Below are 13,247 nucleotides of genomic sequence, written 5' to 3'. Positions count from 1 at the left end.
TGCCATAAACCTGGACAAAACACCTCACTTTGCCCTGCAGCACAGATGATTAAAATGACTCATTAAGGATCAAAACATGCATGAGCTCAGAGAAACCCTCCCATGCACAACCCATCAGCCCTTCCCTGGGGGCTGCAGAGCAGCACAGGGCAGCAGAGCTTTTGAGGGGTGTTGAACTGGCCACAGAAGCAGCAGGACTGATGAGGAACGACCTGCTCTAGGGGCTCCCATCACCTGTTGCTTTTCACAAAGCTGGTTGGAGAAAGGTGTTTCATCCTCTTAGGTATCATATGAGTTAAATATGGCACTGGGAGTTGTGTTTTTGCTTGTTGCAAGCACTGGTCCAAGGGGATAGTACAGAAAGAAAGAAAGAAGGTTATATTCAAGATCTAATTTGGACTGTAAATCCTCTGGTGATCGTGGCTGATGCTCCTCTCTCTGTGCAGCTCTGAGTGCCAGGATCCTCCTCCAGAAACACGAGGTCCAGCAGCTACCGGAGGGCTGGTGTTAGTTAGCCGGTAATAGCGGCAGGAGCCACGGAGTCTGCGAAGCAAAATCAATGGAGCAAGATCTAAAAGCTGTACTAAATAACTCCTCAATAATCATAAATCTTGTTACCAACAGCTCTCACGCTGCTCTACAGTGGAGACGATGCCCTCGCTTTGCGGAGGCGGAAATTCAAGCGTCGAGGAATGAAGCAATCATTCCTAGAGATGCAGCAGAGAAAAAAAGGGTCTGGATTTCTGGGTCGGTGTGTTATCTGCAGGGCTGCATTGCCTCCCTCCCGTGACCTGGAGAATCAGCATGGGAATAGCCTGCTGGCAATTTTCAGCTCTCCAGTGGGTGCTTTAGGGAAGCATTTCCCTCAGGGCCCTGCTGAGCAGCACTGGGCCGTGGAGATTGGCCAGGAGGATGCTGAGAGGCAGTGGAGGAGCAGGCTCGATGCAGGTCTGCCTCTTCAGCCAGAAGCCTGCCTAATGGGTTTTTCCTCTCCTCTCAACGGGTCTCTGCACATGCAGGAGAAGCAGAGACTGTTATAGAGATTTGTTTTGCAGCAGGTGATGGGAACAGCAGAGCTTGGGAGAAAATACTGCTTGTTATAACATGCAGCAGTCTGACTCCATCCCTGCTCGCTTGTCACGGCACTTATCTCAATAAAAAAGGCAGCTTTTGTCTTAACTTATTTGGAAAGCACATCAGGCAGGGGTTAGAAAATATCCTCCCCTCTGCTCTTCCCTCAGAGCCCCACACAGGGTCTGGCCCAGACCCTGCAAGAGGCAGCCTCTTCCCTGGGTTACTGGGAAATAGATAGGAAATAGATGGGAATTTGATGGACAGTAGATACCTGATCTAAATCTGGGGTTGTGATCATCAGTGGATGGGTCAGGGCTAAGTTTCCCAGAAAGACTCTTGGTGCAGAGAGAAATTCAAGTGGAAAATCCTAAGTGGAGGAACCCAGTTTCAAGACAGAGCCTTTAACCCTCATCTTACCAGTTTGGGGTTTTTTTGTTTGTTTCTTTTTGTTTTTGTTTTTTAAATTAATTTTAAAGTCTGTAGATTGATTAAACAAGTATTTACCTGATGTGAGGTAATAAGGATGCATTAACTCCTAAATCATTGCGGTGCTGGACAAGGAATCTTTCCCAGAGTGGCCTTATGGCTTCGGAGTTTGTGCTGGGGGCAAAGGAGGAAACCACAGGCTGTGACTACGCTGGTGTTTTAATGAGGATGAGGGCGAGATTTTGCAGCAAAAAAAATGAGGCTTTGGCTCATCGCAAGGCTTTTGCATCACCAGGGGGCAGCAGAGATTGGAAGAAAACATTGCTGCGAAAATCCTGCAGCAGTGGCCAGAAGTGGGGAGGAAAATATTCCTCCTCTGTGTTGGAGTGAGCGACCTGCGGGTGGTAGGTGGGGGCAGAGGTGGGTGTGCGTCCCCCTGGTCCCTCACTGGCTGAGAAGTGCCAAGAGCTCGGCTCTGCATCGCTGCTGCTCTGGGAGGAATGCAAACAGATTTCTGTCCTTCTGGCCTGTGCCTTGCACCAGGACCTGTCAGCTGGCTGGCAGAAGGAAAACGTAGCGGATAAACATTCGCAAGGAAAGCGAAAAGCAGTTCAGATTGACATCTGTGCCCCAAGTCCTGCTCTGGGCTGCGAGGAAAATAGAGCATGCAAAATGCTTGGTCCCTCTTGCTCAGCCCAGGCAAAAGCCTCATGGAGCGATCTTTCCCCTGACAGCGACTTTTATTCACGGCGCGTCGGCAAATCGCCCCTTCCCCTCCTCCTGCCATCCCCACCGCCGTGCCCCCAGCCCCCAGGAGCAGACCTTTGCCTCCCTTCGCCAGCAGACGTGTCTTCCCGCCTCCGACATCACCGGCAGCTTTTCCTCTGCCCCCCTTGTTCTCTTCATGCCTTCCCCTCCACAATTAAAGGCTGTGGGTCATAAACCAGTGAAGTGATGGTGTGAGCCCACTCACACTCCAGGTTCCAGCCCAATTTTACCAGACAGCAAAGTGAAGGGGCTGAGTAGAGATTCGTCCAGTCCCACTCCACTGGCTGCCTGCTGCCACAAACACGGGGGCTTTCCTCAAGTAATTCAGCTTTATGGATGGGGAAAGATACTTCCTGCTCCATGGTTCCCCAAAACAGGATTATTAGGGACCCAATCATTTGTATTGTAATTATTACTATTAACTGAAATAATTCTAACTTGTTATTATTAGAAGCTCCAGCAGAAGGAAGGCACCAACATTTGCTTTTCTTTGAAGTGAATCTCTCACTGAAACAAAGCTGCCTGCTGAGGACCTGCAGGTAGATATTTGGCATATATTTGAAGGATTAAGCAGCCTAAAATATCCCCCAGGCTGCTGACTGCTTTGGCACTGTGTCTTGCCTGTTCGGATGTGACTTTCAATTGTGCCTTTCACTTGTACTATTTTTTTTGTTTGTTTGTTTTTGCTTAGTTTATTGCTTCCAGGCAAATTTCTGATTGTTGTCAGGACCCTGGGCAGAAAACCCAGTGAAATAGTACTGATGTCTCAGCTGCTGTAGCAAAGGCCTTTTTGAATTACATGGCTTTTTTTACTACAAAAAGAAGGAGAAGGGTGGTTTTGCCTCTCTTTGCCATGATGGTGTTTATCCGGGTGCCATCCTTCCTCTTCCTTTCCCCAAGCTTTTAGGAGGCCTTTGCAGTGCTCCTGATGAGACAAGAATGTGTGGGGAGGGACCAGGCAGCCTGTGGAAGCATGAAGGAAAGGCAGGTGATTAGATGTGGTGCTAAAGCTTGTTGGAATGGTCCACATTTTTTTTCTAGTGCCTGTTCAACACAAAATTCATAAGGGGACCTTAGATCTGGACCTCCCTACAAAGAGTGAGCTCAGCACCATCTTTACCACAGTTTCTTGCTGTAGCTGAGTTTCAGACTGAAAATGTCAGTGGTTGAAGATAAACTGAAGACAGGGCTGTGGAGAGTCTCTGAGGCACATTTGGTGTGTGGCACCAAGCCAGGCCCCAAGGTACAGAGTGTGAGCTAAATGACCTGCTCTGATAGACTGGGAGGCACATGGGGTTGAATGGTGCTTACTGACATCTCAGAAAACTCTTTTGAAGATTCAGGCAGGTTTTTAAATCTAAGAGTCCAGGAGAGATCTTGCTTTGCCCCTCTTCCAGCACATGTGTAATGGCACACCAAGGCTCCCCAGTGAGCACCACAACCAAACCAAAAAGAGCTCATCACTGTGGCATCACCCACAAACCCACCCTTCAGCTGAGGGCTTGGTCATCCCTTGGAGTGATCCAACCACTCCCAAGCCCCTGAGACCGCTGCAAACACTCCCTGTAAACAGGCAGTAGTTAATATTCAGCCCTGACACCGAGGTGCTGCATAGTGATGGGTCAGACATGTTGTGAGCAATTGTTTGTCTTCCCTGACTGCATGAGCATGCAAATAGAGTAAAGTAAACAGAACTGCCAAAAGCCCACAGATTTGCTGTTTTAATTTTAGTGAAATGATAATTCTTAAAAGTCTGTTAGAACAGAGATATTAAGGATGGAGTTTCTTGTTTTCTTTTTATATATATATTATTATTTACAATCTTATCAGGAGCTTGAAGGAAAATGGTCAGTTTTAAAGTTTTGATCACAAAACCCATCAAAATTTTATTTAAAAGGACCATATTTCAACTTTTTTTTTTACTGTTCCCCCAGCAGATCTTGCTGTGGCTGCTCAAGGCTCGCTTTAGAATTGGTTTCTGTAAGCAAAGCAACATGCATCTCTGAAATTCATTTTCACTGAATATTTTTTATATTCAGGAAAAGCTCCCTCCCACACTGCAAGCACACTGCATGAGGTGAGGAGCCAGACCTCAGCAAATTCACTTATAAAAAGATGCAAATCAGCATTTCAAACACGGAGGGTGCCTGTCAGTACACAGAGGCTTGACTGTCAGAAGGTGGATATTCCTTGTTTACTGATAAATTAAAGTCTCTTCGCCCAGGAAAGCTTTAACAGTCACAGGGTGATGACAAGAAACCACTGAATGAGCAGGCTGGGAAGGGATGCCCCCAGCTCTTGGCAATTCCCAGCCAGTTCAACTGGGTCCTGCACCTTCACCAGTGTGGCCCCCTCAGCTGGGACAGGAGAAAATGGTGTGGGAAGAACAGGGACAAGCAGCTCTAGCAAGGTGAGAGGAGAGTGCTACCAGGAGGAACCAGGACTGTGAAGGGGGGCTAAAAGGCACAAGGGGATGAAAGTCATGATGAAATGATTCTTGAGCTACTTCTTTTAAGTAATGGTTATATTTGATTTCTTCTTTTCCTCCGCAGTGGATGCCAGGTCACTCTGGCCCATCAGATAATAACTGCTGACAGGCATCCAGAATTAATAGGCAATTTGAAGCTACTTCTGGCTCATGTTCCTGTTGGTCCCTCTGTAATGGTTGTAGAGCTCAACAGCAGTTCCCTGTGACATGCCAGGCTTCTTTTGTTGTCCTTAGTCACCAGGTAGGAGCTGAACTGCGAGCCCTGTGCTACAGGAGAAGAGCTGTTGGGCTGTTCAGGCACTGCTGGTAGTAGGAGATTTACTCACCTTATCCCTTCTGTGAGATTATACTCAGCAAACACTCTGTTATTTTATTTCACTTTTTTTTTGTTTGTTGTTTTTGTTTTGTTTTGTTTCTTCCATGAGGTCTCCAAGGTTTATAACACCAATGATTTATCCTTGGTTTATAACACCAATGACTTATCCTTGTCCCAGTCAAGTTCATTTGGGGGGGTAGGAAGTGAAGCCCTTACTTGGGCATGAGGAGACCCTCCAGCCCTTTAAAGCCAACATAATTCCTCCATCTAAAAATCTTCCCTGATTTGTTATTACAAATGAGATGTTCCTTGGAGCCATGGTAAGGGATTTGTGGCAGTAGTAAAGCTAAATTAAATTTCCTGGGGTTCAGCCTCAAACAATTGATAAGCTGGGCTATTCAGGAGCCATTCAAAGGTTACATTAATACAGCTGTAACTGTATTAATTACCTCCACTGCACTGACAGCAGCCCAAGAATTCCACTTTGTGGAATTTTTTTCTGTTTTGCATTAGCATATGAGTACAGATTGCTGACACCAGAACAATATTTGTGTTGCAATTTGCCTTCGAGAAAAAAAAAATTGAATGGTAAATGTGTTTAAAATAGGGAAGAAAAAGCACATTCGTACATTTCAGTCATAAATATGTATTTAATGAAATATATGGTAAATGGGGAAAAAATACATGCAGTGGGTGTAGGAAGCCTGTAAGATAATCTGAGTACAGAGGTGAGAGGAATTTTTGTCATATGTGTTATTTTGTGCCCTTTATCTAAGCTGTTGTCATATCAAAGTGATGATTTGATGTACTGTTTGCTTAGCATGACATAACTCTGGTCATGTCTTCTTCCTCCTTGAACAGTGACAGCAGAGGCAAGCTGGGGAAACTCCAGAGTGGTTTAGAGAACTCTTGGGAACAGGGGAACTGCACAAAGGGACTCATTGGGCATGATTCCACTTTGGGTAGATGTGTGAGGGCTGCTGGGGTGAGGGACATGAATGAAGTGGGGAATTACATGTGTATGAATCCAGCAGGAGCTCCAACAGGAGCACAGTGGGGGGGGTCTTTAAAAAAAACAAAAACCAGTACAAGACAGGCCTGAAGCAGTTGATCATTCATTGACATCTTGTCCATCAAATGTCTCTTGGTGCCCAGATACAACCCTGCCCTGTGGTATCTGATGACTTTAAGAGTCTCCTAATCAGCACTGGGAATTCCCACATAACAAGGGGCCTTTGGACCACACTCCAGAGCTAAAGAACTGAGTTTTGAGCTGATAAATGTGTGCCAATAGTATCTACAATGGCAGTTCCCAGCCCTGACTAATTTCATGTGTTTTGCAAGGGAACTTAGAACAGCACATGCAGGGAATGGGGGATGAGCAGTGGAATTGCCTGGGCTCTGCAGTGGAGAGGTACGTGAAGCACTCTGGAGTGGTAAGAGCAGCCAGCCTGAGGTACTTGTGTTAGTTTGAAACAATACTTGAAGGCTTCACAAATGTCTTGAACTTCAAAGGCAAATCACAAAGGGTGACTAAGGTTAGATTACAGCCTGATGGTGAACCAAAAGTAGCATACAACTCCTCCGGCCTTAGGTTGTGTACATGTGCCAAGTTCATCTTTCCCTTTCAGCGTTGCTGCCGTTTGTCTGCTTAACCTTTCTGCTTTGGTTTCTTCCTTTGATTTATTTTTCACTTGTGCTACCCATCTCAAGAGATTGAGTCAGAGTCATAATCTGTTTGAACTCCTACCTGCAAATTTCCTTGTTCTCGGTACATTTTCTGACACACAACTGATTCAGCTTCCCAGAAGGATCTTTCACTCGGGAGAGTGGAGCTTTGCTCTCTGTTACCAAGGTCTCTCTCTCTCCGACTATCCCTTGGTACCCTTTAAAACCATCCACCACATGATCACTCAGCTTTTCCATAACCAGTCCATTAGCACAGTCTCTTTCCTTCTCTCACAGCTTGCTTCCAGCTTCTGTTCAACATCCTTCCTTCTGCTGGCATCTGTTTTAAGTTCTGCAGCTTTATCCCTCGACTCTCCTTGTGATATCTGCTTTCACATCCCTAAAATCTTCCTTTGCTGCTATTGTTGCTTCATGCAACAGACTCCTACTCCACTTCTGATGCACAAGGGAGAGTCTCTCAACACATCCTCACTGCCACCCTTGAGGACAGCCTTGAAAGATGCTCCTTGACTCCAGACAAGCCCCTCTGTTTGCTCCAATTCTGCCTCTGGGCTACTGAATGAGCACCTGAACGAGTTGACTAGTCATGCAAAAATGTTTTCCAAGCAGGAGACAGCCCCTGCTGCTGCCCAGGTTAGCCTGTTCCCTGTGCATTCCAGTTCTCTTCCACCTGCTCACAGCTGCCCTGGTGAACATAGCCAGCAGAAACTGGTCTGTACCTTAATGCAGCAGGAGTTCCTAAGTGTGGAGAACTCCATGGTACTTGCAGCGAGGAGAGCTGAGGAACTGGCTCTAAGAGCAGAGAGCTCTCCCAGCTAATCCCCACACCAGAACTCTGCCAGAAACACAAGAGCTTTTCTGCAGCTGATATATCGTGCACTTGGCACAGGCTGATCACACAACTGACATGTGTCCATCACACACAAATCATGCCACAGTCACGACTGCCCAGCCCAGAGAGGCCTCAGGGAGCAGGAGCAGGCACAGGCCTGGTGGGCACAAGCACTGGGGAGCCACAGGGTCCTGCCTGTCTGTTCGGGCAGCCCCAGTTCTTGCCCACACCCCCATCCCGCGGGCAGTCCCAGCTGTGCCCACACCTCCCGCACACAGAAGGTCACGCCAGGCTCCTTGTCACAGCAGTGTATTAAGGCCCGTGTGCGGGTTGAGGCGGGTCCCGTGACGCAGCAAGGGGGTCTCGCTGGGGTGGGAGGGAGCCGGGTGCTGCAGTGTTTCCTCAGCAAGGGCGGGGAGGGGGCTGTCCCCTCGTGGGGATGTCTCTTTGTCCCAGTTCTTCTGTGTCCTGTTGCGAGCTGACGTGCTCTGTTCCAGCAGAGGTGGATGCAGTGGTCTGGCAGGACGGAAGGAGGGAGCAGAGCCCGGGGGTCGCCAGGGGCTCCTGGGTGCTCCCCGGGGCGGTGGCACAGGCACCTTAGCCAGGGGACAGCCTCTAATCGGCGGCAGAGCTGCCTGGGGCCAAGCAGCCTGGGGCGGAGCTTCCTGGGGCTGAGCGTCCTCGGGCTGCCCGACCAGGTGAAGGAGCCACGGCAGATCCTGGCTCCCGGCAGAGCATCCCGGGGCTCCCCGGAGAGGTGGTAGAAGCACCCCATCCAGGGGATGGCTACTGACTGGGGGCAGAGCTGCCTGGGGCTGCCCAAGCGGGTGATTGAGCCCTGGCAGCCCCTGGCTCCCGGCAGAACAGTCCGGGGGTTGCCGGGGGCTGCTGGGGGCTCCCTGGGGCGGTGGCACAGGCACCCGATCCCGGGCATGGCAACTGACTGGGGGCAGAACCGCCTGGGGCTGAGCAGCTTTCTGGGGCTCAGCTTCCTGAGGCTGCACAACCAGGTGAAGGAGCCACGGCAGATCCTGGCTCCCGGCAGAGCAGCCCGGGGGCTGTGGCGGTGCTGCAGGGGCAGAGCTGGGGGTGCAGCAGCTGCTCTGTTGCCTCAGAGGAGGCAGCTTCCGCTGTGGCACTCTCGGCTGGGGCGCCTGTGTGGCTCTGCCCTCTGAGGACACGGGGAGCCGGGGGGCACTGGCTGTACTGGTGGGGGGCTTTTCCTGTAATCGACGCTTTGCTGGCCGGGGCTTCTTCAGGGAACAGCCTTCGACCATCAGATTTATCCCCCCAGCCGGACGCGGGGGCGCAGCTGCCTGCAGGGAGACAGAGCAGGAAGCAGGGGCTTGTGGTGCCTGGGGGGTGCCTGCCCCCCTAGTCCCCCAGCCTACCTCCTTGTAGATGAGCTCAAAGGCGCCAGTGGGGCAGCTGGGGTCGTCCTTGCGGTCGAGCACGAGGCGCAGCGTGTCCCGCTGGACGTTGGCGCAGAGCCGTCGGGTCACGGCCGAGGAGGGGCTCATGGTGGGGCAGGAGTTGATCTCCAGCAGCCAGGGCTGGCAGTCCTCCCCCACGAGAAAGTCGGCCCCAAAGAGCTCAAAGCTGCCCTTGCGGAAGCTCATGTGGTCCTGGGCGCAGCGCAGGGAGTTCAGTATCGCTGCCTTCATGCCGGGCACCATCACCTGATGCCAAGCATCCGCCCGCCCCAGCCGTGCCAGATATGCCTGGAATTGCCGGCTGGACCAGACCCTGCTGGGGGGCACGCGGGGGTCCTGGTGAGGTGACGCCTTGTACTGCTTCTGGACGGAGACGTTGCAGAGGTGCCTGGAACTGGGGCGGGGAGAGCGGGGCTGGGTCAGTGCGTGCCGGGGTGCCGGCGTGTGGGGAGACGGGGTGGGGGACACTCACTGCTCCAGGTGGCGCAGGGAGAAGGGCTGGGAGCAGAAGCGCAGGTAGCAGTCTTGGTAGAACCAGACGGTCAGGGGATTCCCATCAGTCACCAGGAACCACTGCCGGATGTCGAATTTGGTGCCGAAGATGGTGAGCGGCCGCTCCACGTACTTCTGCACCACCCACTCGCACGCCCGCGCCGAGGGGGTCGTGCGGCTCCGCGCCTGCTGCAGCACCTCCTCCAGCCGCGTCGCGCAGACGATCCCTGGGGAACATAGCGGTGGTGAGGCCCCTCCTCAGTGGGGAGCCTGTGTATGCCCCGTGCTTCCCCCAGCCTTACCCCTGCCTCGGGATTTGGCGCTGGGCTTGAGGATCCAGATGTTGAGATCGCCCTCTACGCCGAACTGCGGCAGCTGCTCCGCCAGCCGCCGGAGCAGGTCCTGGCACCGCTCCCGCTGTGCCCCGCTCAGCGCCAGCCCGGCCCCCTCACTGTGGGGGCACACGGGGGGCTCAGCACCAGCCCCACCACGGTGCCCTCCGCGACCCCCATCCCGCTCAGCACTCACTGTGCCGCGCGGTAGTAATCCTGCAGGAAGCAGTTCCAGTCGATGCACGTCCTGCAGGGCGACGGGGTCTTCCTGTCGATGTCCTGGTGCTCCAGGACACCCAGGTGCTGCTCGCAGACCTCCAGGGCCTCCTCTGCCAGCCGGGAGGGAGAGGAGAGGGAGGACCCTGGCCCTTCTGTGGATGGCACGGGGTGAGAGATGTGGCTCCTGTGCCAGCCTTGGAGTCAAAGCACATAGCCTCCCTGTGGGACGGGTGGGCTTGGGTACACGGGGATGGGGCAGGGGGCGGAACACCCATAAGGTGGGCTATAATGTGGGCTGTAACCATAAGGAGGGTGTGGGGGATCCCAAGCCACAGCCAGGAGCAGCTCAGCCCCCAGACACATCTCTAGCCCAGAACTTCTTGTTATCCACCCAACCCAGCTCCATGCACTAACCTGGCCCCTTGTTGGATTTTGGGGGCTGCTCCATCCTCACCAGCCTGTCCCCAGCCTTCTTCAGAGCCAATTTGAGCAGGCTGCGAGCTGCCGTCAGGTGGAAATCCTCTGCAAGAGGGAGACATCCTCCCCATCCAGTCCTGCATGGCACTGGGAGCACGAGGGGGAGCAGGACAGCAGCAGCCTCAAGCTCACCAATGAAAGCTTCCCGCTCCTCCCTGGTCCCCAGCCGGTAGCACCGGGGGAAAAAGGTGTTGGGGTCGGCTTGCTCGAACCAGGGCAGGTTTTGCAGGCTGAGGCACAGCCCCTCCTGTTTAGAGAATGTTGTTAATCCTTGCTGGACACCCCCGTTCCTTGTGTTGCCCCTCTCCAAGGCTTCCAGGCTCCCACCTTGGTGCTGAGGGCATGCACCCAGTGATAGCGGTTCACCACCTCGATCCTCTGCAGCAGCTCCTGGTCAATGGAACTAAGGCGGATGGTCCACAGGAAGTTTGGCACCTGGTCCCGCACCAGGTAGGACTGTGGGAGAGAAGTGGCCAGGGTGAGACAGGGAGCCCTCATCCCATTCTCGTCCCTTGCCCCAGGCTGTGCCCTGCGCCTGGAGCTCCCAGGGGAAGGGTGTGGGGGGCTGAGGCAGAGCTCAGCCCCAGCCCTATCAGCTAACCATGAGGTCATGGATTTCATCAGAGTCCTCATAATCTTCATCTTCCTCTTCCTTTTCCTCCTCCACCTCCTCATTGCGTGGCCATGGGTAGTGCAGGGGCTCTGTGGACCCCAGGGAAGGCTGTGCCCCACCACGTGGGTTCAGCACTGCCTCCCCCTGCTCATCACCATCATCACTTGACTCTGTCTCCGGCTGCTGTTTCTTTTGGCCGCCAAGCTGCTGCTTCAGCCGTCTGCCCTCGCGGGGGAGCTTCCTCTCCACCCAGCCCCGAGCCCGGAGCAGGGAACGGATGACGGGGTAGGGGCCCCGCACCGCGAAGATCTTCTTCTCCTGCACAGAGACCAGAGAGCTCAGCCTGCCCCACCCTAGTCCCTCCAGCTCAGCTCTCCTGAGCCAGAAATGCCCAAATGTAAGTGCATGGCGTTTTGAGGGGGGTGAAATCAGGCTCCTCACCTTAATGGCCTTCTCCACACGCCGCTTGGCTTTCCTGAGCAGCGCAGCGTCAACCGAGCGCTGGCGCCCATTGTGGTGGCCGGTGGTGGCAGCTGCCACCTGCCCCGTGAGGAGAGCCCCGCTGGAGCCCACAGGCCCCACTGGGCAGGCAGGGAGGGGGAGAAGATCCTGACCCGTCTGCCTCTCCCTCACTGAGCTTGGGGCCCCTGACATGGCATTCCCTGACCTGCCGAGCTTCACCCTCGCGTCCCAGCTGCGCTGCCCAGCCCCAGGATGCCCCGCTGTGCCCCTGTCCCCAGCCTGCTGTCCCCGGAGGTGGCTGGGGTGTCACTTGCTCAAGTGCTGCCCCTGGCTCTGGGGCTGTGGGCCTGCAGTACTGCTCTCTCTGTGACACTGTCCCATGGCACCCTGATGGTGAGGGGAGCTGTGGGTGGCTTTGCGTCTTCCAGGCCAAGCAGATCGTCCTATTCCCTGGTCCTGCTGGTGTCCAGCGCAGGACAGGGCCTCCCCAGCCCCAGCACCACTGTGATGTCACAGTCCCAGCCTCCAGGAGGAGGAAGTAGGTGAGCTCTCCTTGGGGGTTGGAGTGGATGATCTCCAGAGGTTCCTTCCAACCCTAACAATTCTGTGACTCTACAGGCAGCTCAAAGCAGCCTCAAAGCCAAAAGCCCTGGTTCTTGTGGGGGGTTTTTAACTACCCCGAGAGCTGCTGGAGAAACAACACAGCAAAGCACAGACAGCCCAGGAGGTTCCCTGAAAGCTTTGATGCCCATTTCCTGTCACAGGTAGTGGATGATCCCACAAGGAATGGTGTGCTGCTTGACCTCATACTAATAACCAGGAAGAGATGTGAAGGCTTTGAACTCTCCTGGCTAATCCCCATGACAGAACTCTGCCAGAAATACAGTTCTACCCTACAGGATGAGTTATAATTTCTGACTGTGCTGTTTGATTTTATTTTGATGGCTACTCTTTAGCAAATTGCCCCTTTTACTCTCCTTCCAGAGATGCTGTTGTATTTACAATTGTTCATGGGCTCCTTGCCCACACTGCCTTCTACAGCTTAAGCACTACTATTTTTGTTATTTACAGTCATCTGCAGCCAGCAGAAGTTTTATGCTGACAGACAAAAATCATATACTGATATTAAGAGTTCCAAGAGAGCTGAAACTTGAAATGGTATCTCAGTTGCCTGTAAAGTCCTTATACTGAACTGTTACAATGCTACCCCTAGTAGGATATTTTCTCTGTCTAACAGCTTGTCATAAACTACTCATGCACGACCAGGTTCATACAAATAATATGGTCAGTAGCGACATTTGAAACTAGTATCTCTCTAGATACGGCTCCTTGCTTTGCATTTGCCTTGGTTATCTCCTAAATATCCCATGTGCATGTGCAGCTGGAGTCAAAAAGGGATCACTGCGTGCCCTGGTTGCAAATGCTGAACTTTCTGTTGCCTCTGCACACAACCAATTACCTGTCTTAGGTAATTACTGAATTATGTCTTCATACCTATATATTTAAAGTAAAAGGGTAATGTATCTTCCAGGAAGAAGTTTTATGCTGGGATAGAAAATAGCCTTATAAAGCCAGACCTTTACAAAGGACACGTGTGTGTCACAACAGCAGCTATTCCATGGAGTA

General features: G+C 52.5%; 1 protein-coding gene across 2 annotated transcripts; it reads right to left on the bottom strand.

The window, feature by feature from the left end:
• Positions 1–5,751: 5,751 nt before the first annotated feature.
• LOC127473324 (tubulin tyrosine ligase 3-like) lies at positions 5,752–12,085 on the bottom strand. 2 transcript variants are annotated; one of them, XM_051792782.1, is made up of 10 exons: positions 11,601–12,085; positions 11,148–11,477; positions 10,874–11,002; positions 10,679–10,793; positions 10,484–10,591; positions 10,047–10,221; positions 9,821–9,969; positions 9,499–9,745; positions 8,985–9,420; positions 5,752–8,909 (listed from the first exon to the last, which is right to left on the bottom strand). In XM_051792782.1, the coding sequence occupies exons 1-10, from the start codon at positions 11,811–11,813 to the stop codon at positions 7,893–7,895; spliced, it is 2,919 nt and encodes a 972-aa protein (XP_051648742.1). In that variant the 5' UTR covers positions 11,814–12,085; the 3' UTR covers positions 5,752–7,892. The 2 variants fall into 2 exon arrangements, with proteins under 2 accessions (XP_051648742.1, XP_051648743.1); XM_051792783.1 differs by having other exon boundaries at positions 10,047–10,179.
• Between the last annotated feature and the right edge of the window lie 1,162 nt (positions 12,086–13,247).

The sequence above is a fragment of the Manacus candei genome, unplaced genomic scaffold, assembly GCF_025592945.1.
Source record: "Manacus candei isolate 608988 ecotype Guabito, Panama unplaced genomic scaffold, ASM2559294v1 h1tg000035l, whole genome shotgun sequence".
Taxonomy (NCBI): domain Eukaryota; kingdom Metazoa; phylum Chordata; class Aves; order Passeriformes; family Pipridae; genus Manacus; species Manacus candei.
This window is presented reverse-complemented; position numbering and strand designations above follow the sequence as displayed.

Coding starts and splice junctions, on each gene's coding strand:
- LOC127473324 (XM_051792782.1), bottom strand. CDS start 11,813: ATGTCAGGGGCCCCAAGCTCAGTGAGGGAGAGGCAGACGGGTCAGGAT. Junction 9,746..9,820: donor CGCCAAATCCCGAGGCAGGG/GTAAGGCTGGGG, acceptor TATGTTCCCCAG/GGATCGTCTGCGCGACGCGG. Junction 9,421..9,498: donor TCCCTGCGCCACCTGGAGCA/GTGAGTGTCCCC, acceptor TCCCCGCCCCAG/TTCCAGGCACCTCTGCAACG.